Below are 24,837 nucleotides of genomic sequence, written 5' to 3'. Positions count from 1 at the left end.
ATGGTGAACAGATGTTGCATCTAAATAAAAATATATTTCTGTCACTAGTGAAAGATTGACGAGGTCAGTAGAAACAAGGTTTTTGCACTCAATAAAACCCAAAGCATTTAACACTGATGATCCCAGAGTGCACTAATAAATTGAAGTACAGGTTGGATTCACTTTACAATTCTAAGATCTACTGCAGGTTAAACAGGCTACATCTTTTTATTTATTTTGTAGTATTAAAATTGAATAGTTTTCTCTAAAAACATACATTGATTACTATTAAAAATACTGTATGTGCGTTACCCCCATGAAGTGTAATCTGTGAAACGCTGTGGAGCACTGTAACCATGCCTTGGAGAATTCATCATCTTTGAATCCATACCTGTGAGCGTGTTCGGCAATTGGATTGGGCTCTCAAGGCTGTCTATATATGGGCGTTTTGCATTATGCAGAAAACATTGCAAGCAATATGTCTACACCACTCACAAACTGTAGCGGTGTGAAGACTAAGAGATCAATTTGATAAACTGCAGGGATAAGCCCGTGTTGATTGTATTAGAGCATTTTACAGCCCTGGGGAATTGCTCTAAATTGCATCAAATACCTTTTTTAGGGGTAATTCTGGGATGACCACTCATTCCCCAGTGCTGTGTAACGTTCTAATACAATCAAGCTTTTGCAGCTTTTGTGGAGGTTGTGTTCACTTAAATCGTACAGTCTGAAAACACTATGCCCAATACGATTGCTTTCAAACAAAGCATGCAGAATTATTTGAGATGCGAAGAGGCCTGAAACTTAGCGGAAACTTTGCAAAAGTTTATGGAAAAACAAATCCTGTATCGGTATATACCTGTATGTTTGCACATCCAAACAACATCCATCTTATCTTATCAGGGTATTTGTTGAGGCTTCAGCAGCGCATGCAGAATTAAAAGAGATTTTCACTGCCAGGGCCTGAGCATACATCTTTTAACTCCTTTTCAGAGCTTCAATTAAAGAACATACTATTTGAAGATAATTATTAATACTTTAAATTTAGCATGTCAGGTATAGTAATTAAGAAATAATCATGTAGGAGGCAGTGATCCTAAAGCTTGTAGTTGATGTAAACGGTGTATTTAATGTATCCATCCAACCTACACACATTATTAATCCAGCATTTATTGAGAGTGTTGAAATCCATCTCTAAGAAAATTCAGTGTTTTTTAACAGAGCATGTTGGATTTGCCATTGTGTATGGATGTAAGAAAATACATTTTCAAAAGCTAGACAAGGGTATATTGCACCCTTGACTCACCAGGCTTCAGCTTGGACCTGCAGACATGAGAGGTCCCAGTCTTTGCTTTCTGAAAAGATTTCATATCTCTTCAATTAGCCCCCGGGCCACAACCTGCGAAATGGCTCTGTGACCAGAGAAGAAAGATATGCTATAATCTTATGTACACTTCCTACTGTGTAGCACGGAAATTGAAAAGTAAATTATGCCCTGTATGAGTATCTGTCACTGGCATCGTCGCGTCTGAGAAACCAACCAAGGGAGTGTAAAAGTCTGGAGGCAGCCAATATATGCTCTGTTTGAGTTTGTTGAGGATGATGTCAAATTCCAGCATATCAGGGCACTTGGCTTTCTTTAACCTTGGCGGGCATTTTAAAATTACTTTTTTTTTTTTTTTTTTTTTAAAGGCACGAGATAGTGACTGTTTCAAATGGCAAAAAAAAAAAAAAAAAAAAAAAAAAATTCTAAACATATCAGCTGCTTACCATACACTGGTCAGGGTTTTAAAAACATCTGAAGAAGCTTATAGCTTTAGTGAACCTGCCAATTGTTCAGCTGGAACATTTCAGCCACACTAACCTTGGTTACACAAAGCCAGAACAGAGCCTGAACTAACATCCCTTTAATCAACAAGCAGGCTTAACAGTTGTACCCATTTAGTTCGGAAATGGAAATGGGTTGCCATACAAATGAGTTGTGTTCCTCGCATTGTAGAGGCATAAGGGAAATAGGCTGCCGAAAAATAAGCCACGCTATGATTTCCAAATGACCATCCTTCTATGGAAGCATTGGTAATGTGCTCCTGCAGAATTTAACCAGTAAAGGCTCTTCTGCGTAGAGGTTGAGCCAAGCGATCAGTGGCTCTCGGGTTTGGATCCTGGCTGTGCTGTGTTGCCAGTCTTGGCTGAGGGTCCCTGTGGCGGGGTAATATGTGTTTATTGATGTGTGCATATAATTATATATTGGATCTGACTAGGAAAAAAAAACACTTTAAACAACACCAGAATAAGTTCAACAACCACTTATTAAACATTTACACACAGATACAATAGGATATCATCTTGACATTGTTTTCAATGGTAACAGACAGCTATCCTCATTATAGCAGAATGCAGGTAATTTTTCTATGACAGCCTTCAACATTCTCCTTATTGAGGGGGATTTCTTTCTCTTCTCTCTCGCTCTCTCTCTCTCAAGCCTGTTTTGGCAAGAACATTTATTTTCGTAACGTTTCCATTTGGGAAGAATCGTTGTGAATGCCAAGCAGCCTGCCGTCACGTTTACAGACATTTTTAAAGACAGTAAGCTAATTGCTGAATGAGCACATATCATCTCCATCTCAATGTCACCTAACGGCACAGATGGCTGCGTACAACTGTTTCTCTCGATGCCAGTGCACTACGGGGCATCTCTTGGGGCAGCTGTCATGTCTTCCGCAGCTTTCCCTACACCCCACTAAGATGCCAGTGTGGGACTGAGCGACAGGACTGTGGAAGCATTGCCCCAGGATAAGGGGCAGGCAGAGACCAGTTTTTGAAAACCATAAGAATTCAAAGTAGCTCAGGTAAAGAGCAGTTCATTTGTCATTTATGACAGCACTATTAATCATTGAAGGGACTGTGTGTGACGGTCCTAAAGGCTGGTCCACCAGTTAGGGTAGCTTAGCAAATACAAATTTAGCGATCTGCATTTACTTAAAATCGCCATCACCATTCCCAAATGTCATATCATAAAGTATACACTGTTTATGGGATATCATTGAAATTACCCTGAAGAACCACAGCCAGGCTATTGCATTATTCACTATGTTGCTGTGCAATATGGAGCTATTACATAGTGACACTGATATAGGCACACATAGTTCTGCAATGGAACTGTGTGTTGGTTCATGCTACCACTAAGGTTTCCATTGTAGCTGCTCTTTTGTTACAATGACCCTTCTTTTTTGATTGACCAGCAACACAGTATAGTCGTGTACAAGATACTTCTACACAACAATATATTTTGGAATTGGTAACCTTTGTACATTACCATGTAGAAAGAAATGCAGTTTGGATGAACAAATCTGTCAAAATGAATAAATATTGCAACAGGTTTGTTGTTCAGTGAAAAGCAAGTGACTCGACATGATTATTATTGTATTTGATGCTGGTCAGGTTGCAATAAAGTGAAATCCATTTGTTTTATAGTGTGGTGTGCTTCTCTGCAACACTGGACAGGTAGTGTATAACTGCTAGTTGATTTTATAAATGAGTCTGTATGACTAGAAAGATAGATTTATAAAATAAGGCAACCAAAAGAAATAATGTACAGAGGTAACAATAGCATCCCAGTAATCATATATTCTATAATTGAAAGAGAATATCACTGGTCTTGTTACAGAATCTGCAGAATTGCAGCTGTCCTTGAAAACACAGTTATGCAACATGTACAGTATGAAGGACTGTGGGCTAGAGATCTGAGAAAGACGCACACACGAAGACGCAGAGAAAGCAAGCACATCTCTTTGAATATCTAGCTCTGATTATATGGGATATGTGGGAATGATTTTGGTGCAGAGTTTCGAATGGTAATGATCTCAGATAAGGAACTGGATAAATGACCCTTCTACTCATTGGATTTGAGACCCCCCACACCCAAATTTATTTTATTTATGGCCAAGTAAAATGTATTGTTTTAAAATGACTCACCACTGGACCTCTAGTCCATTGTCTTGCTTCCCTATGTCTTGAACTTATTGTAGCTGAGTTTTTAATATACTCTACAAAGGGGTATTGTGCCATCATAAGCCCAGTATTTCGTTACATATCTCCTTGTATTTGAGTTCTTAGATAACACAGGATTTATTCCATTACAGTCTTGCAAAGGCAAGGTGAACCTCCAAGATATGCACACTGAACAAGGCACTCTCCGCTGATACAGTAGGTGATAAAGCACACATCCTCGCCCATAAAACATGATACATTTCTTCATTATGTTTTGTGGCAGGAGTTCTCATGTGTCTTGATTTTTCAATGTCTTTGGTGAACCTTTTCCAGGTGTCTTAGTCACCAACCCGTTTTTTATTTCATTTTTATGATCAAGTGTTGGTGCTCTTTAGAAGAGCCGGTATTATTTATCCAGAGAGCAGGAATAGCACCAGAAGATGTAATGTGAGCTCCCTTTATATTGCCCTGTGACCAAGCTGAGATCCATTTCACTTGTTCCAGATTCGCCTATACTTCTTGTTGTAGCGTGCTCTATTATACTGTACAGTATAATAGAGCACTAGTGTTGTATAATAGAAGACATGTGTTTTTATTTATTAGTGCACATCCATATATATTTTTTTCTTTTGACCCTTTAAATATCACTTCAAAAATTGTAAGATTTGAAAAGCAAAGCTACTAGTTTGAGCTATATGTATGTGTTACGAAACAGATATTTCATTCTATGAAGTTATCACATTCCTCCGAGTGTGAATTCCTTGTTAAGGATTTCTCGTTAATCTTTTAAGCAGTGCGGTACTCTGTGACCTGCATTTCATGGATAATTCCTGCCATCTAGTGGTTGGCTTTCTGAACTACAATAGCCACTGTTTAGAGTTGCTGTATTTGATGGTTTTCTGTGACTGTTTAGTATTCCCCACAATATGTGCACTGCACTGCAGTCATTGTCACAAAGGAAATCTTTTTTTTAAAGAAATAATTATTTAAGTAACTGTAGCTATTATTATTTGTCATGATAATGTGGAAATGTTTGCAGAGTGTTTATAGTGTTGCTGCTAGAAACTAATTTACTTACACAAGTTTGAAATGCTTCAGTTATTATTATTATTATTATTATTATTATTATTATTATTAACTGTTTTCACAAATGTATGATTTTGTGCCTGGATGGTACACTGTAACCTGTATATCAAATGGTCAGATACTGATTACTTCACTGGAATAACACACGTACTTAGTTCTTCTAAATGATCTAAATGGTACTTAATCAACTGTATTTCAAGTATGTACTGTTCTCTCTCTCAGCCTAGTCTACAGCCTGGATTCCATTAAATAGAGATAGTATCTGCCTGTCTATCCTTATCACTCCCGAGGGAACTTTTACCTCTGTAAATATTTGGAAATGTGACACTGTCCTTCATTAGGCTCACTTAAAGATTGATTAGCATGACTGGTATTTCAAACGGACATAGCAAGCAATGAGAAATATGTATTACCTCGGCTGTTTTCCATACAGTAGGAGATTCATAATTTGCATTGGCATTACAGTATGTGTCAGATACAAATGCTTTGTGGGCATCACAGCACATGCAGTGATGTTGTTTGCACGCCCGGTTGGGAGTCGATACTGTTGCGAAGTAATTTAGTTTTGTCTTTCAAACTGCATTTTATTTTTCTTGTTGCTGCTAAGCACAGTGCCAAAGTCAGATCTGAATTCTCATCACACTCCAACCCCTCAGTAGTCTGTGTGTGCAAGGTGATCAGATGTAATAATGCTTTTAAGAGAGGCCAGGATACATTCGGACATCATGGGTTTGGAATGTGCCGAGAACATGGATTCCTTCTTCAGTACCCTGCAGTTCAGACACAGTTTGCCATTGCTGTAGCTGTGTTCAGTTCCTCCCCTCGAGGGATTCTTTAGTAATTGCCTGGCAACAGAGACATGCACGTGCCCCATTCTCCAGCAGCACTCATGCCCCCCATCCTAATGAGCGTTTTCAAAGAAACCATTGGAATTCTCATTTCCTAATGTAATTGTTCAGTCTCCAGAGGTCATCTCAGTATACAACCAATCCATCAAAAAAAAAAAAACACCTAAGACTTTGATTAACAAAACAAAAGGCAAAGGCTCTCCATTTTTAATTAGCGAGACGCAGATAGTGCTTATCCATATTTACATTACACAGAAAAGAAATCAGAGAGCACTTTTTTTTTTTTGTTTGTTTTTGTAATCTCACTGTACCAGTGTTGCAGAGTTGCCGTGAGTGATGAATACCAAACTTCGGGCTTAATTACATTAGCTCACAATATAAGACCCTATGCACAATTAAACTACTGGGCAAGCTTATGGTTGGTCTGGAAATACATTGCGATAGTACTGATATAAAATCTGTTTGTTAATTAACTGCACAGTATGTGTAAAACTGAAATCAGTAACAGAACAGCTCCATATAAGAAAGGTTAAGATGCTCGTCTTGTCTGGTTCCTTATAGTTAATTGTTTCCAGAAACAGCCCTAGAAATTCAATTAGACAGCACTTGAAGGATACCAGTGAATCAGCAGGCTCAACATGTCTTTGGTACACTTTCCTTACACCCACCACTCACTCACCACTGTGTGAAAAGGTGCTGCCTGGTACCCTCTGTCCTGAATCCGCCTGTACTCAACTTCCAAATGTGTCCTCTGGTCATGGTCTCTGTGCTAAATTTCAGATAGTGTTTGGTTTGTCGATCCCTTTTAGTATTTTATAATCGACTCAAATTAAGTTTGAATTGTTTGGCCAATTTCTAATTAATGTTTTTAGATAGTAGCCTGCAACAGATACTCATCGCGTTGCCCTTTTTCAGAATATTGACTTTAAAAGAAGAAAAAAAAGTGTTAAAAAGATAATCAGCTTTTTTGTTTAGAAAGCAACTTCAGCGCTGTGTGTTTTTTTTAAGACTTAGTACTGATTGTTCCTACTCACTGCACATATCTTCAAATAGTAAATTAAAGAAGAATTAAGGCAACCTAGTGTGTGTCTAAACTTTAATTAGATTTCTGGTTCAATTAAATGTTGCAACATGGTAACTGCTGTGTAATTAATTCAGAATGTAATTAGAGGCTTGCTGATTTTGTAGGGGCATGGCCAGTGCCCACTCAACTACCTTCCATTTATTTCTTATAGTTTACTTACATGGACAGTCAGTGGCCCTTACTATAGACCTGGTTGATATCTGACAGCTGTCAGAAAAGGCAGGAGCCCTGATTAAGAGTAAAGCAATGCCCAGCAAAGACATGGCCAAGCAGGAATTGAGCTGGCTCTTTTTCTGCATATTAAAACATACAGTAATCATATTATCCCATATTTGATCCTTTCAGCTTCGAAAATGAAAATCATTTGTTTATTCATTTAAAATGAATTAACCTGATTACAGTGACAGTTCAATCCAATCAATCCATCAAGGCACCATGGAGAGAAAATGAATTACTATACAATCATCCACCTGATGGAGCCATATACTGTATGTCTCATTGAAACCCAGAATATTTTGATTTATAGGTAGAATATCCCATTGAAGGCTTTTAAGGGGATCAAAATAAGTAATAGGTATAACATTGGACATCTTTGATGGACATTACATTTAAAATAAACAATTTCGGGAAACTAAACTTATTGAGAGTCACAGTTTGCGGCGTTTACCTTTCATTCAGTCTGTGTTTGCAATTTTCTGGCTCTTTAAGAGCCCACTGGTTGTCGACACGGCTCTTTAAGCTAGAAAGGTTGTGGACAGCTCTGAATGACTTCATGAATTACTAGTAGGCACCACTAATCCATCACTTGACTGCGATAGACCTGTATGATGTCACCCAATGGACAGGAACTAAGAAGCATTGCATTGTGGTTAAATCATGTTAGTGCGTCCCATGACACCATGGTGGAACACCACTCACTGTATTGTAGACATGACACTACAGGTACTAAAGCACAGCGTATATAATAGCAGTCATTTAAAAGCACTTTGAATAGTTAAAGCAAGCACAATGCATGTATTCTGTAGACATGGTAATATAAGAGGGATGCAGCATGATTCTGAGAAGGACGTGCAACATGATTAACCTGGGAACATCTTACATTCAGCATCATGCAGTGAAATGATGACCTAAGATAACGTATTGCTTGACCTTTAACATACATATAAATCTGTGAAGATAAAAATAAATGTCTTTGATCAAGTGGAAGCCCATGCCATTTCATTTTCATTGATGAGCCGAGTAATTAGGACCTGTAACAACTTATTTAGACCACCATTGAACAAGACTTGAGGTTGATTTAAAGATTGATGTGTTGGAGTTGTGCAGAAGATATCACTGTGCTGTAATACGGTATTAGTTGTAAAGGTTTGACTACGGCAGTTCTTACTATTAAAAGCAATGTGACTGACCAATCTGTAATTATTTTAATAAATGTTAGTTGTTTTAATTGTGCAAGATTAAAGAGGTCAAAAGGAGTAACAAGGATAAGAATGAGTGTTGGATATAGCAGAGGATGTTATTTGAAAAAAAAAAAAAAAAACTCAAAAGGGTTTAATCTGTCCATTGCTAAGATACACTTGTGGTTTCACTCAAATCCTATCGCAGTGCAGAACAATGCAATAGATAACTATTTGAAAGTGTAATAAAGGCAGCATTCAAGGTAAAGGTCAGAGATTGAGGAGTTTGCCGAGTGGATTTCCTGAATCTATCACAGGACTTCGAGAATGAACATGTACTTTAATGATTTTTTTTTTTTTTAAATGTTCCAGCCAGACAGTCCATCAACAGCAGCGTTAAAATCCTGAAATCACACTGTGCAGTATAAAGCTTGCTGTCAACTTGAACCTTTCAAATATTCTGCACTAATTCTGCGTCACTCAGGCATTCTATTTTTGAGGCCCCCATTCTTCAAACAGCACCCTGTAGATTACCAGAGATATGCAGTAGACTAGTGTAAAAACATCTGAAACTTTTATTCAGACTGGTACCAGTGTAATATCAAAACATGTGACTGAGGAAGAGTAGCCTTGTGTTAGGCCGGCTAGCAACAGGAATAGTAGTTAAAGTGTTGGGGAGCGCACTTTTATTTACAAAAATAACAAAATAAATCAAACCTTATACAAAATAAAGAGAGACACAAGCAAATGCTATCGCATTAGAAATGCAAACATGGCAGTGCTTACTGTGCAGTATAGCTAGCTGTTTAGAAAGATGTAGATAGCCCAGTTGTTGTGTCATAATGTATTGCAGCAACATGCAAGTGTGTTTTAAAGCTGTCTCTAGGTCCTCTGTCCATTCCACATCTAATTTGTAAGTAAGTAGGGACTAAAACAATACAAATTAGAAGTATCGAGAGTGTATTGTGGCAGCATACAGTAGGTTTGCCAATGAACCTCTTCACCTAACCCTAACCCTAACCCAACCACTGTTTGGAAAGGGGGTGCCTAACCTTCACAATGGCCTGATTATTAAACAAGCAAATGATCAGGCAATCATACATAACATTGCTGTAACACATAAGTACACAATTACAGTATTAAATAAACAGAAGATATATTTGATAATGTTAAAGGAGTGTTTATAAATAGTCTTTTAGATTAAGCAGTGCTTTTGAGGATGGAGGGGGGCTGATAAACCCTCTTTAAAAACACTAGAAATGGGTTTCATGAACTGAAAACTTAATTCAGCAAAATAAGCTTTGTAGTTTGTAGGCACCGATATTTCAAAAATGAAACCAGAAATGTTTTTTTTACGCTTTCTGGATCCCCTGATTTAGTGTTTAAAATGAAATGCAATATACAAATCTTTTAAATCTGATCTATAAATAAAAATAAAAAGGTCATTATTCTTTATGTATTTTTTCAAGCTACATCCCATCTTCACATAATATATAATTTCATAAATATTTGACAACCAGTAGAATATGCTGGTATTTAGAAATTATTTAGAAATATAAATTATCAGTAATTAATGCAAATTGGCCCAAATATGTGGTTTTTATTGCCAACAGAAATGTTGACTCACAGGCCAGTATCCTGCAAGCATAACCAAATCATTTTAAACTTTGCTTTCTGCTGGTTCTAAATAGCAGTCCCTTTGTAACACCCAGAGTGAAGCCACAATTGAAAAGACTGGTAAGAAATGAATTCATATATCAATCGCTGTGGAATATTGCAGGCAATCAATCTGTAAATATATTGCTTGCATTTGTCTTTTGTCACTAATATTTGCCGGGTTTGCATTTCTCTCATTGGAAAAATATTCAGGCATATTCAAAACAAGACAAAAAATGTGTGTATTGTTCAGTAGATTTATTTACGATTTAAGCATGGCAAATCAATAATATATATATATATATATATATATATATATATATATAAAAAAAAAACTATTACCTTCACAGTGGTAATTGAATCTGATAAATAGCTGCTGTGAGTGTTTTGACATTCATATTGCTGTGGGTTTTTTTTTTAATATTGCATATTTTATGGAATTTACTTGAGCGGCAATAACTGCTTGAATAAGCTTCCCACAGTTACAGTAAAGCATATAAAAAGCACAGGGGCTCTCAAAGACGCGCACCAACATGGAAGAAAGGGCTACTGAATTGTTATGTATTTTTGTTCGTTGACTTTTCCAATTGATAAAATACATATTCGAAACGAAAAATTAAACTGCTTAATTATAAGGAGTGCTATGAAAATTAAGGAACACAGTGAGATGTTTTCTACCATCAAACATTAGTCACTATTAAAGCTGAGCCAACTTGAAGTCTGACCCTATTTTGTTTAAAGCAAAAGGGCATTACAAATGTACAATGCAGGTAGCTCAGCTTTCATATATGTTAGACCTGTACAATTGTATAGCAGACCAGTGCTGTATGTTGCAAATATAAACAGGTATCATAACTGGGCTGTCCTGGGTGAATAATATTTGTTTTGCGATTGAATGCTATTGCAGGTTACCATATAGAGATGTTGATAAAGATACTTTTCATCTGTGTTCTGCTTACACTTGGTGAGTATAGTGTTTCCTCCACTTTGAGAGCACTGAAATAGTTTTCCCTCTGTGGTTTGTAAAGCTTTCCATGTCCATGTTTGTGTTGCTTCAGTATGCTAGGTGCTTCTTCACAGAGCTAGCTAGCAAAGCCTTTACTTGCAACTACAGTAGCACAAGGATTCGTTGTTTAGGGATATGGCAACAAGCTGGGATAAACCGAAGGTGTTTAGACCTCAAAAATAAAGTTAACGTGAAAAATTAGTCATATTGAAAATGTAATAGAGCTTCAGGGTTTTTGTTTAGATCCTTGTTATGTATTTGCTGAATCAAACATTTACATTGTGTACATCTAAACTTTTAGATTTGTAAAGGTTTTGACGTTTTTAATCAGTTTCCCTGCAAAGTGATTTAGAAAATGTGCATTTTATCCAATGAGATCACAGGCAAGTGTTTTAATATATCTCTGCAGTGTCATGTTTTGAATCTGTGACAATCATTTGTTGCAAGTGGTTTTATGACTCCTCGTGGGAATATTGAGGAAGCAATATTTTATTAGCATGATGGACAGGTCTCTGGTTTCGTGTGGTGGTGTTTTAGCCAACCACACATTTCACAAAGTCCAGCCTCTTCCATTATATGCAATAGTATAGCGTTGTCTTGTTTTTGTTGTTTACGAAACGCTTTTATGTGAAGGTCATGCCAGTGAAAAAAAACAAGGGAAAAGGGGAAAAGGTGATTCTGCCTGTACCAAAATAGGAGGCATATGTCAACGTACCACATATATATGTCCAGGAAGATATCTGCAGGGTAAATGTGGAGGGGCGTCTGCACGGCAATGCTGCTTACAAGGTGAGTCTGAAAGAACGCCCTGTGCTTTCCTATACTTTATAACATGTGCTCTCAGTTCAGATTGCATGAACATGAGCCACTTGTTTGCAGTAAATATTCATTCATCCAGTCCATTATATTCAACCCTAGACCTTTCTGTAGCAACTTTAACAGTTATCTTGTTTTCGTTGTATCTAATTGAATAAAATGACTCAATTAGGGAATCGTTAATTAAGAAGAATCTTAAGACATGATTGCCGCTGTTTTACTTTTGATAAATGCATTCATTGTTTGGGATGGAATGTATTTTAAACAGACACAGACTCAGAGAAGTGAGTCATGTTCATATCCATTAAACATTCCACTCCGGATCGCACTCTCACAGCAGTAGGCTCTGCTGCTCTGTATTTCTCCTCAATGGTGTTTCATTCTTGTCTTGCCTCCAGATTCAGGATCATGGGACAGCCTGTGCGCTGGTCATGTTTCCAATAGAGTGAGAGGCTGCGATAAATTTGGCTGTGGAGGATTCAACGCTAACAGGTACAGTATTGTTAATTGTTTTATGTCTTTCAGAAATAATCTATTGTGCCAGACCCTGGAGGATATGAGTGATTCAATGAACAGGCCAAGTCGAAGGCAACTTGGCAGTCACTGGAGAATGAAATTAAACAGCTTGTTGATTATTCCCAGTGAGGCCTGGGCGTTTAAGTAATAGCCAATTACTCATAGAGAACTGATCAAGAGAAAAAAAAAATCATTAGCTACAATCGCACTAACACCAATGACACGTTGTTATTTATAGCACGACCTTATGATTAATCTTACTGATAGCAACAGAAATGTAGTCACATTACTGGAGCTCTGCTTGGGTAGAGTATCTCAGTCTAAATTAGAACATTGCCTAAAGTCTCTTAGCTTGCATAATACTAAACAGTGGCCTCTTTTTATTACCACTGTTTAGCCCAGGGCACAAATTGGACCCGTTTTTTTGTTAAAAGAAAACACAACAATAATGTAATGCATCTAGTAAGAATCAACTTGCTTGACTTCAGAAACCTTAATGAACCTTTCATGCTCGTTTTGTTAACATTGATTCCTTTATTTTCCATAACATAAATGGTTTGATTTGTTTGATGATGACATATTCTCTGTAATCTTGTGTGTTATAGCAGACACAGTTCATAATGCCAAACAGTGATTTACATATTATTCTATCTGCTGGTTCCACTGGTATTATGGCCGAATCCTTTGTGGAGCTTCAACAGTCCAATCTCATTGATTCCTAGGGGCAGTCGAATCCATAGAGGCATTGACGTGGTGTGTGACGATTACTCCATCGTGTATGCACCTTTCACTGGGACCCTGAGGGGACAGGCCCAGCCCTATGGGGACGCAAGCACCATTGACGATGGTGTTAAACTCTCTAACTCAGGTACTGAACCACTGTTTAATGGATCACGCTATCCGAATTTATAAGAAGCTGTCTCATCAGAGAAACAGAAAAGTGGGTTGTCTTAAATGGAACTTAATGCTGTAAACTTTTATAATGGACTGTACTGGTGTTGTGTTTCTGCTCTGACCTGAATCTTGGAAGTGGACAGTACTGGCTGTTGGTAGCAATATCTGAAATCCTTGGGAATGTGAAACCCCCACAATCCACACCTTGTACCGGAAGCTCAAGCAAATCGCTATATTATAGTGTACTACATATGTAGATAGAGATATATGGAAGTAGATATTGTGCTGGTGCACATTTTAACTAGCTGAACCTGCAAATAATAATGAGCACGGAACTCATTGCACAAGTTAAGAATGGATGGAGTCCATACTCCCAGAGCCATCGTGACCCAAGTGGTAATATTCTCAGCAGAGGGGACCAGCACACACACATATGCTGTTAATGATCTTCATTAGGGCTGTAGCTGTAAACCTGTTGCTTCTCTCTACGCATGCACAACCTAATGATTTAGTCATGCAATCAATGTAAGCACTGGGGGAAAAAAAGCATTCACAAACTGTTTACCTACATATGCAGGCAGGTGCACAGGACACAAGTTCCATTCTCTCACATCATGTGAGATTTACCTTCACTGGGATTGAAATATCTTTGTACCTTAAAAAGAAAAAAAGCTCCATAGGAGTCAGATGATTTCTCAGTAGTATCACTCTCCTTCTGAGCTGAAACCCAACCATTGCCTCAGTATTGTGTCGAGCACATTATTTAGGAGTTGTATACATTGCCAACAAAACAATGCCGCTATAACACAGATAGCAGCTGGACAATTCACTGTAACAATGATGTGATGAAAATGTGCTTCGATTAATATCATTTCTTTTGATTTTAAGCTTACTGTGTGAAGATCTTCTATATCCGCCCCTACCAATACAGCGGACCAATCTCGAAAGGCGACAAACTGGGATATCTGCTCCCAATGCAGGAACAATATTCGGGTGTGACCTCTCACCTTCATCTCCAAATGTGTGACAAGTCTGACCCCACTCCGTACATTTAAGCAGGCTTGTCGGTTATTGTGAATGAACAACACATTCTATACCTGTTCTTCATTCTCTTTCTAGATGTTAGTTTGCTATGGCCTTTCAGAACCTTTAAAACAAAATGCTTCTACTACGATTAAAGTGAACATTTTGTAAATCTTCTGCAAATTGTCATTACCTGCCATAATAAGCTATACATCAATAAAGGCTTGTTAATGTATAATGTGTCATTTAAAAAAAAAAAGCTATTTATGCATTTTTAAAGCTACAAATAAAAAGGGTTATTCAACAGCAGATGATGGGAAGAATAAACATCTATGAAATAAAAACATTCTTAGGGTGCCAGTATACAAACAAATGAATAATCAAATAACATGAACACGGTATGTTTTTTACGCAGCAATTATATATGTAATTGTGTAGTTATAATGCAACAAGATGCTTTATGACAAAATGTAAAATGTTGTCATTTGCTTGCATCTTTTGTAACTGCCCTGTATTTCCACGGGTAGTTGTTTTTGCAACCACATGTGCAATGAATTCAGTGACTGCACTGTGTTTTTTTCACCAGCAGAGGGCACTCAATGCAGCCTCTCAGGAGATCATTGAAAGTCTTAAAGGTTTCCCATTCATAGGTCTATGATTATACCACAGCTACCCTGAATTACAAACACAGTTTTAACATGTGTGATTATTCATGGGTCAAGTTTAGTTCTAATAACCTTAATACTTTAGCATCCACGAAAGGCAAATAAAAACAAAATTGAAGAGCATATGATACAGCATACATTAAGTCATTTTAAAGTAAATATTAACACGATTTTCATTGCAGGTTAAATAACTGAAATGCTCATTAATGACTTAACAACTTTTACTGCTGCCTTAATTAACATACAGCAAATTATACAAGTGTCGCATCTTAAAACCCATTGACATTTCACACTTTATTATCTGATTTTGACAGTTTGATATGTCAATTACTATAAATCAATCCTAAATCTAGTGCCCGCCTCTGTAATTATGGAGGCTGAGCGTTAGTCTGTATTTAGAAAAGTACCTTGTTTTAAAATAAAATTGGAAAATTGCTCAAATAAAAATTAAAAATAAAACGTAATTATGCTTGTAATTGGAAAAGCGTTTTAATGTGAAATTATTACCTCTATGCAAATTGTAAAATTACACGTCATAAATGACAGCTTGGTGTAAAACAGCATTGTGTTGTGTTGGTAGAAATGGTACAGATTTAAAGCTAGTTTGGTCGGTAGTTTAATCTTAATTAGAAGGAATTATACATGCTTTAAAATATGATGAATACATGTGGATAAGCTCAAGAATAACATCATTGTCAACAGGTGTTACCACGCTTTGTTATTCCGAGTTAAAACCGACAGCGGCCACGGTGAACTGGCTCTTAATGCTAAAAGTATGATGAAAGGGAAAACTGTAGGTCATATATTTAACACTGCAGCCAAAGGATGGTATAGTAACTCTGCACCACAGTAATTGCTACAGATTCATATCAGCGAGATGGAATAACATCTGTTGTATTGTAGCTATAGTGTTTCAGATAGTAGAACACACTCACACTGCAAGTATAACGCCCCCCTTTTAAACTTAATTTGACACTTTAAAGAATATTAACATTTGATCTATCAGTTAATTAATGCGTAATTTATTTGGTTAATTATGGGGAAGAAGACTATACTAGTTAATGCCATCTACATGCTTGGATGGGAAAAAAATGCATTCAACAAAACATTTGATTTATTTTGTAAATTATTTCCTTTCACTTGATTACTAAATCTAAATTAAAATTCTTAAAAAATCAACTGGTAAAAAGTTCAACAAAAATATCAACAAACATGTATGGATTATGGCGCTTTCCTTTAAAGAAATAATATGCAATAATTGCAATGTCTGCAATTCACCACAAGATGGCGAACGCTGCTAAAACAAGCTACTCCTTTGAACCATAAGTCTGCAACATTAAACATCGAGCAATCTCTTGTCCGAAAAATATGAAATGTCGCATGTACTAGAATTAATCACGGTTACAAAACATGTTGTCAAATACATTGCAATTATTACCAAAAAGAAGGTTTAAGAATGTTTATTATGAATATGAAGTGTGCAATCCAATAGAAAATATAATTGGTCAGTTATAGATGTGTGACAGTGTGCAGTGCTGTCAGGAGGCAGTGTAGTATCTGCTGACACCATGTGACAGAACTATAAAAATGCAAGCGAGGTGATGATGAAAGATTGCGCTTTACTTTCTGTCCTTCCAGACATTGATCCCTTAACTGTTATAAATTAGAAACGTGTTTCAAACTATATTCATCTCAGCAGTAAATATCCCAAGTGAACAAGATTCAAATAAAGAACCAGGGAGCATTGCTTGTCTTTACTTCTGTTTAATACAATGCACTGCTATGCTTATAGAAGACACCGGGTATCAAAATGAGCCAAACTATACAATCACACAATGTTACAATTTAAAACAGGAAAAAAAAAATAATAATAATTTCTGTGGCAATCAATAACTTCACTTGAACAATATATTCCCAGCATTTTGCTTTCATGTGGAATAAAATCCTGCAGTTTCAAACCTTTAATATTAACTTTATTTTTTAATTCTATTTTTTACAAAGACATTGCCACATTCATAAAAGCAGTAGCCGATAAACAATGTCTAACAAGACGTTTAGAAAACAAACAAACAGACATTTCAGAAACAGTTTTCAGTAATTTAACCCAAAAGCAACCTAGGTATATTTCTCCTGGTCTCTAAAATAATAAGTCCAGTAAGTTTGTATAAGTCAAAATGATCATCAAATTGTATTGCATTTGGAGTAAATCTCAAAACTGCATTTGACTTTTGGATTTTTTGTATTTGTATCCTGATAATTAAGAACATGTAAGTGTGATCTGCAGCTGTACTTGAGCTGCACAGTAACTTTATAAAGTGGTGATTTAAACACATTAAAGTTCAGATTCCTACTAGAGACCAAGATACTTGTATATGTCCTTGCCCCATCACATAGTGGAATAAAAAATACATAGCTGACAGGATTTTGAAAAACAGCCCCAAAAAAAGGAAATACATTTCGTACATGTCTAACATATCAATGGAGAGACGGTTAGTTTGTTCTTTGTTCTTTGGCACATCATTTATGAACAAGTTAAAGAAATGTAATGTACTTTTGCATGTGGAAAGAGGATTCGGTGATCCTGACATAAAAGATTTGGGGAAAACAGGGCAGGGCAGGGTTGCAAATACAATAAATTGAAAAAGTTAATTTTCGGTCATTGCAACAATGCTCTGGTACTGCAGCAAAAAGTGACTCAGCTCTCTATTCAGACACAGCACAGTGTCTTAGAAGGGGCTTCCTTCAAGGAGGAACCAGATGTATAAATCTTAGTGTTGTTTTCATATGTTGTTATTATTATTATTATTATTTGTTTATTTAGCAGACGCCTTTATCCAAGGCGACTTACAGAGACTAGGGTGTGTGAACTACGCATCAGCTGCAGAGTCACTTACAATTACGTCTCACCCGAAAGACGGAGCACAAGGAGGTCAAGTGACTTGCTCAGGGTCACACAATGAGTCAGTGGCTGAGGTGGGATTTGAACCGGGGACCTCCTGGTTACAAGCCCTTTTCTTTAACCACTAATATGTGGAGCTGTGTGCTAAAAAGAATACCGCCCACTTACCAAAATAAACACATTCATGAATAAATCTGTGTGAAACACCTTTCTAAATGGACCAGAATCAGAATCTTGTTTTTACAGGTTTTCTGAAGCAACTGCATTCCTATTTATGGCCCACAAAACATGTGTGTTATTAAATACAGATTTAAACTAAGCTCAGCCCAGAGAGACTGTGAGTGGATTACATCTGCTGTAACTCACAGACAAGAACCAGCACAAGCACTAGTCTTAAAGCTCAATTAAAACAAAGTTTATCTTTCCGATGCAAAACGTAGAAAACGTTACATCTATCCATGAATAGACATGCTTCTTAAGTTTTTAGGGATGACTAAAACTATTCCAATTTTGCACAGCAGTTCAGTCCTTGAGAATGCTAAAGAATGCTAAATGAAGCTGATCAGTTGAGGAGACAAGCCATCACAGAGTTACTGTGCTTTTGATCTTCTGCGACAGACTGTCCTTTCAGCAACTTAATGCTTTAACTACTTCCTTGGAAATCTTGTGTTGTCTCACAACTTTAACTTACACATAATATAAAGCGAACCATACACCAGAAATATTTTCGCAGGTGGATTATCAAAATATGCATATTTCACCAGCTGCAAGAAATAAAGCATAGCTTTTTAAAACATGTATTTTTTTTACAATATAAGCACTAATTTATATAATGCAACATTTTTACTGAATTACAACATTTTATCAAACAGGCTTCCAAGTCATATAAGTAGAAGTAGCAAAGATGCCTATTAAATACCATATGAATTCAATACTTAGCATTTCAACCATACAAAAGTCAAACCGTCAAGAAAACAGGCCTTAGCTTTGCTATAATCAAGTTGATATTTTATCTACCATTTGCCCTTTTAATGAGACAAACAATCCTAAATGAAACACGTAAAGAGCCCGACATTCTTTATATTTCTAAGGAGTTGGAACAAAACATATATATATATATATATATATATATATATATATATATATATATATATACTATCCCATCTAAAAAAGTGATGGGTTATGAGTAAATCTCTATCTGACATATAAGTTTAACAAGGAAACTACACTAAAACATAAATACAAATCTTTTAAAAAGTAAACTCCCAATTTCAATAACAGTTGGGTTTCCCTCCTTTATTCTAAGTCTTGCTTCTAGTAAAATAAGTCTTGGTTGATGAATCCAAAATAATTTTGTCAGAAAAAGTGGAAAGAATCAAAGGTCTTTTATGTGTTTATGTGTCTTCCAAATAATGCAATGTCCAATTGGAGACCGTCTCTGTTGGGTGGTTATGTACAGTCTGAACAGTCTACCATGTGGGCATCATGTCTGGAAACCACATCCTTCCCAAGTGTTTCGAGACCTCATAGTGAATCTGCTCCACGCTGTACTTGCTATCTGGAATTAGCACCTCCTCCATTATGGACAGCTGGCTGAGCCGTCCACCACACCTCTTCACAAACTCAACGAAGCCACTGCAAGTCACCTCGCACTCCCCGAGGCCGATAGCTGTTAGATTCTTGCAGCGGTCAGCAATACGGATGAGCTCATCGTCCAAGGGCTGGAGGCCGTTGGCGCAAACTACCAGCTCAACCAACCTGGGGCAGTTCAGTCCTATGCGACCAAGCATCTCTTTGCTGACAGCCCGCCCAAAATAGAGGTGCGTCACGGGGGTTTCCTCGCGGAAGAAGGGGTCGAACTCCTCCTCGCACAGGAAGAAGTACATGACGATGCTGACCTTGGGGGAGTGTTGCACCAGAGCGTCCCAGCTGCTCTTCTTGATGGAGTGGAACTGGGTCTGCCCAGGGTTCTCACTCACAACATCAATGCGCAGGTGTTCCAGGAGCACATGCTTCTCAGTGGACAGGGCCAAGAGCAGCTCATCACTCAGCAAGTAATAATTCAAAGCAAGCTCCCGAAGACCATGACACTGATCAGCCACGCATAGAATCCCTGAGGAAAAAAAAAACAAGAAACGCTGTGTTTAAAAACAAAATGTTAAAGACAGCATAAGCAACACGTTAGACCAGGGATGTCAAACATACGGAGCAATGTCATACAACCTGCAGAATATCATTTTTTATTCAATAGGAGACAGGTAAAAATAGATTGCAAAACAAATCATAAAATATAAATAGATAGGGATCAATTTTTTATTTAACACCCACCAAAAGATAAAAGACAAAGAATATTAGTGACTGCTACTGACTGCCACTGCTACACCAGGGTATCGGGTCAGGCCCGCCAAACTAAAAGAGTTTGACAGCCCTGCTTTAGACTGTACTTTCTTCAATTCAAGGAAGGTAACTGAATAATAAACAAACAACAAATAAAATGCAGCGACTGCTTCAGTGAATGGTTTCTTCAGATCAGAGTGGACACTAGCTTTCACTTACCGGCAGGGGAAACATGAGGGCAGCTGCTCATCTTGAGAAGTTTAAGAGTATCGCTGTTGTTAGCGACAAGCACTTTTAGAGACGGGTCATCTACAGGAGTGTCATCAATCTTTATGGACGAGAGTGATTTCGAGTTCACAAACACCACAGTGAGAGCAGAGACAAAATGGGACTGGGGAAATAAAAGAGATGTCAGTTGGACTGGTTTTAATTTTAATAGGCATGTTAAAGAGTTCTGAAAAGCTTCATGGTATACAGATGCTTTACAGTTCAAGTAACAGCAACAAAAAATTAAAATAGCTAAGACAATCAGAACCTAATGTTTACCAATAATAAGTGTGACTAGAGGCTATTAGCTCTTACTTTTGCAACATTCATGAAGCTAGGCCTTGCTGTTGAGATCAGCCCCAATGTCTTGATTGTACAGTTTACCAACTGTGAAAGAATGTCACAGGCAGCCTCAGCAGACTCTGTGCAACTATCCACCTAAATCATAATAAAAACACATGTTTTAAACAATGTTCGAATAAAACCATGATTCTATTCAGTTTTTACCTACATATTAGTAAGAGATACAGTCACTTGCTCAATATCACGTATTAAGAAGCTGGTATAACTAGGTTGACACCTTTATCAAGGGCTATACAGTGCAGTGGTCTTTCCCTGAGCTCCCACTCCCCCTCAACACACCTGAAGTAACGAGGTGTAAACAGTATGACTGATTTTGTAAAATGATTTTCAATCAATCTCAATCAATCAATCCTTATTTTATACAGCGCCTTTCATAGTGGACCACCATCACAAAGGGCTTTAATTGGTTTGAGGCTTCGTAAACATTCCCTAAACCAGAGAGATGAAGGAACACCCTGGGAATCCTTTACCTTGAAGCTGACGTACTGCAGGTGTTGAGCGTGTTTCTTTATAATCTGCTGGATCAGCTCAGGGTGAGTGGATTTCAGGTACGAAGTGGCTGGCTGGTTGAGTTCAAATTCAAATCTCCTCCAGAGGTCAGGGATGTGGAAGACTTCATTCCACCTCCTGCACACAGAGGAGGCCCGGGCGCGGTCCACCAGGGACAGGTGCTGGAAAACCTGCAGCACCACGTGATGAGGCAGGTTCCCCCAGTCTTCAGTGGAGTTCTGCCTGTAGGCCATGCTCTTAAAGAAAGAAGCAGAACCAGATCTGTACTTCGTGCTCCCTTTCTCCGAGACAGAAAGACCGTGACTCAGGATTGATGCTTAGTCTGCCTCGCTTCATTCTGAAAATCAACGCAAGCATTGCTGTGGCTTGTGAGGATCTACCCAGATGCAGCAGTTTATCTTTAGCTTGTTTAAAAGCTATCCTAAATTTAAGTAAGACAAAAAGAACAGCCAGAAGATTTCCAGCACAATGAAAGGGGGGCTGTAACCATTTTAATGGAGCTATAATACAAATGAGAAATTAAGTCTGAAGGTTTGACAAATGTATTTTCATACATGTTTTACCACCTTAAATAAAATCACATTATGTGCTGTGTTCATAGTTCTTACAGTAAGCCCTGGCAAGGTTGATAATAATGCAATGGCATGTGTGCATATTAACTGCAGTCTAACAAATCCTCAGAACAATAATTGAATAAGGCATACACACACCTAATCTTTTTTTTTTTTCTTACAGCTACTTTCATTTTACCTTTAAAAAAATGGTAACTCATTTGCAACACTGAGCAAAATCTTAAATAATCTAGCATACCATGTAGGTTGTTATGTGTGCGTGGGTACTTCCAATTCCAGGTGTGCGTATATCTCTTCTGCACTCTGCTGTGATAGGCTCGGAAATGAGATCTACACTGTTGGCAAAATGATAAGTGTAGTTACTGCCAATAGGTTCCAATGGGGATGTGACTAAATCTACATTTCATAATGATACCACTATATATATAAGGGTGGAGCCAGTCAGGAAAGAAGCTTTCTCAAGACTCAACACCAGCGACTGCATACACTCTATGCCACACTATGCAAACTCTAAGCCACACATGTTAGAATCAGCTTTTGTCAGCCTGTAAAGAGATATAATTAGCAAATCTGTGTGTCAGTGATGCCACCCATTTACAGTATGACACGGTTACCTCAAATGCTACTTTACCTGTTTAAAATGGTGCCACTCCCAAACTAAATGACCAATGTTTTTGTTTTGTAGTTAATGAGTAACAAGAACGCAAACACTACGAGTCATCTAAATGAATTACTATCAAAATGAACAAACTCAAATCAAAGATGTTTGCATCTCTTAATATCTCATTTAACTTGATTAGCAAACAAAGAATATGCTAAACACGTGGCACACGATCACAGCTTAATTAATGAATACGAATACGTCTTGATGGACCTAGCGATCGTATGAGGACAGCAAATAGCTAAAACATTGTCCTTCTTACCTAAAGAACGGCTCTGAGTTCTAGCTCACACTGGATGGATGGTCTGAGGTAGCAGCTGCCATGGGCATTCACCGGGTCTCCTTCCAAATTTTCTTCCTAGCTCAACAGATACGTTGAAAACAAACGTATCAGAATGTAGAACACATGTCACACTGCATACCTGTAGGGGTTGGACAAAATCAATTAGATCACTTGTCACATGTTGCGGACTTATGTAAAAATGGACTGTTCCTTGTTTAACTGATTCTGCAACAGATGTACTGCTGTGGTTACTGCAATCTGCGTCTGTACTTGACAGGGTTTAGGACCCAGGGGAATCCTGTGGCAGGCATGCTTTCATTGCGTGAAGCAAGCTCACATACAGACACAAAACACACACACACACACACACTGCTTTATAAATTCAGATTGATAATATGTGTTCATATACAGCAATAGTGTGTGAATTTAAAATAGAAGATAGCTGACAATGAAATGTTACTGACAGTTACACACAGCATGTTAACTCTACTTGCAGACAATCCAATAAGTATTTCACAGCATGTTAACTCTACTTGTAGACAATCCATTAAGTATTAACTAAAAGCTTCCGCATGTTGTGTTTGTGTTCAGAAAGAAAAAAGAACACAGAACTAAAAAGAAACAAAAAAAATGATATTTTTCATTTCAGCAACAATTGGTGTCAATATTTACGTCAATGCATGTTAATGGGGTATTTCTAAATGTCACTCATGTTTTCTCAGGTGTACTGACCTTGCCGTCTCCGTATTGCACACCTTCACAATCGTTATGACATCACACAAGTAAAGCACCTTCTTGCAGATGCTTTGTGCATTGTGAATTCTAGTGGATTCTCTCTGAGATATTTAACTCAAAAGAACAAAAAAAAAAAAAACGAAGAACGTATGCCATTATTGACAGACAATATTTTAAGACATATTGTATTGTCATAATAGGAACATTCATATCTATTTACTTTTTTCAATTACATTTTAAACCATGACTCCTATTAATGGATGTTAAAATAATGAATGCACGTTCAAAAGTAGTAATTTATGAAATTGCTCACACACACACCAATAGCACTGTAACATATTTATTCTGCTGATTTATATATTTTTTCTAGGACTGTGAGATTTTGATAAAATAGTAGTTTATTATGTTTCAGCTACAGAAGCTCCACAACGCTTACCTTTATTATGACGCACACTTTAAAAATATATAACCCGTGTTGTTTTTTCTTTTAAGGTTACATAAGCACAAGACAATCACCATACACTCCTGACATCTTACCTACACGGCGTTGCGCAGTTAGTAAAACTGGTACAGTGAACTGATGAGACAGGAACAGCTGCCATGTGGGGTGTTCTTTTTTTTTTTTTGCTTTCCGTCTATAGTTTCACAGCCTTTCTTCAATATCTAACACCTTAGAAAAATGGCAATGCTGTTTAAATAAAGCAAAACAAAACAACAGCAAAAAAAAAAAAAAACCTTGCCAAACCAGACCAAGAAGAAAACAGTAATTTCAAATCCAAAATGCAAATATATAAGTCGATCTATTACACTAATTCAGTTTGTTTTTAATAGAATGCACACGCACACAATAAATACAGTGTAATTGTGTATTCTTGTGACGAGCTTCTTTCAGACCACAATAATTGGCAGCCGCTGTGTACACAGACTTGACAGGGCAAGCTTGATTGGCACCCACATCTACCAGACACAGGCGGCCTCAACCACTCTGATGTCTGCTATTGGTCAGTGAAATCGCTTACATCGGAGACATGGGGCTTTAGGCCCAAAAAGGTTGCACGATTCTGCTGGTTGGTTGCTATGGTGATTCAAGCTCTTAAAATGGAGACATTTGTAGCTGGAGAAAATGTGCTGACTGTAACATTATTGAAACAAAATGGTTGCTTGTTACAACAGTTGGAATTAAAACATGTTTTTGTTTTTGTTCAGAATCAATGAATAATAGAAACACGTTGATTCATGTTTCGGTGATA

General features: G+C 37.4%; 2 protein-coding genes across 8 annotated transcripts; one reads left to right on the top strand and one right to left on the bottom strand.

Annotated features, from left to right (window-relative positions):
- The first annotated feature begins 10,061 nt into the window (after positions 1–10,061).
- On the top strand, positions 10,062–15,382 carry LOC117431056 (leukocyte cell-derived chemotaxin-2-like). Of its 2 annotated transcripts, XM_034051649.3 has the most exons (6): positions 10,062–10,121; positions 10,948–11,004; positions 11,680–11,835; positions 12,261–12,354; positions 13,101–13,246; positions 14,161–15,382. In XM_034051649.3, exons 2-6 carry the CDS (start codon positions 10,962–10,964, stop codon positions 14,325–14,327), a joined length of 606 nt encoding a protein of 201 aa, XP_033907540.3. In that variant the 5' UTR covers positions 10,062–10,121; positions 10,948–10,961; the 3' UTR covers positions 14,328–15,382. The 2 variants fall into 2 exon arrangements, with proteins under 2 accessions (XP_033907540.3, XP_033907541.3); XM_034051650.3 differs by lacking the exon at positions 11,680–11,835.
- A 1,326-nt stretch (positions 15,383–16,708) lies between these two features.
- On the bottom strand, positions 16,709–24,503 carry LOC117431711 (F-box/LRR-repeat protein 3-like). Of its 6 annotated transcripts, none has more exons than XM_058996265.1 (8): positions 24,125–24,503; positions 23,585–23,701; positions 22,832–22,991; positions 22,147–22,243; positions 21,297–21,673; positions 20,779–20,901; positions 20,416–20,587; positions 16,709–19,972 (listed from the first exon to the last, which is right to left on the bottom strand). In XM_058996265.1, exons 5-8 carry the CDS (start codon positions 21,567–21,569, stop codon positions 19,329–19,331), a joined length of 1,212 nt encoding a protein of 403 aa, XP_058852248.1. In that variant the 5' UTR covers positions 21,570–21,673; positions 22,147–22,243; positions 22,832–22,991; positions 23,585–23,701; positions 24,125–24,503; the 3' UTR covers positions 16,709–19,328. The 6 variants fall into 6 exon arrangements, with proteins under 6 accessions (XP_058852248.1, XP_058852244.1, XP_058852247.1 ...); XM_058996261.1 differs by having other exon boundaries at positions 21,297–21,572; XM_058996264.1 differs by having other exon boundaries at positions 21,297–21,572; positions 22,832–22,927.
- Between the last annotated feature and the right edge of the window lie 334 nt (positions 24,504–24,837).

Source organism: Acipenser ruthenus, chromosome 22, assembly GCF_902713425.1.
Source record: "Acipenser ruthenus chromosome 22, fAciRut3.2 maternal haplotype, whole genome shotgun sequence".
In the NCBI taxonomy this organism is placed as follows: Eukaryota; Metazoa; Chordata; class Actinopteri; order Acipenseriformes; family Acipenseridae; genus Acipenser; species Acipenser ruthenus.
This window is presented reverse-complemented; position numbering and strand designations above follow the sequence as displayed.

What these genes read in the sequence shown, in the direction of transcription:
- LOC117431056 (XM_034051649.3), top strand. Translation starts at nt 10,962, where the DNA reads ATGTTGATAAAGATACTTTTCATCTGTGTTCTGCTTACACTTG. An exon ending in GGAGGATTCAACGCTAACAG is followed by an intron (nt 12,355 to 13,100) that starts GTACAGTATTGT and finishes ATTGATTCCTAG; the next exon opens with GGGCAGTCGAATCCATAGAG. An exon ending in TGTTAAACTCTCTAACTCAG is followed by an intron (nt 13,247 to 14,160) that starts GTACTGAACCAC and finishes TTTGATTTTAAG; the next exon opens with CTTACTGTGTGAAGATCTTC.
- LOC117431711 (XM_058996261.1), bottom strand. An exon ending in TGCAGTACGTCAGCTTCAAG is followed by an intron (nt 20,902 to 21,296) that starts GTAAAGGATTCC and finishes ATTATGATTTAG; the next exon opens with GTGGATAGTTGCACAGAGTC. An exon ending in GCTTCATGAATGTTGCAAAA is followed by an intron (nt 20,588 to 20,778) that starts GTAAGAGCTAAT and finishes TTATTTCCCCAG; the next exon opens with TCCCATTTTGTCTCTGCTCT.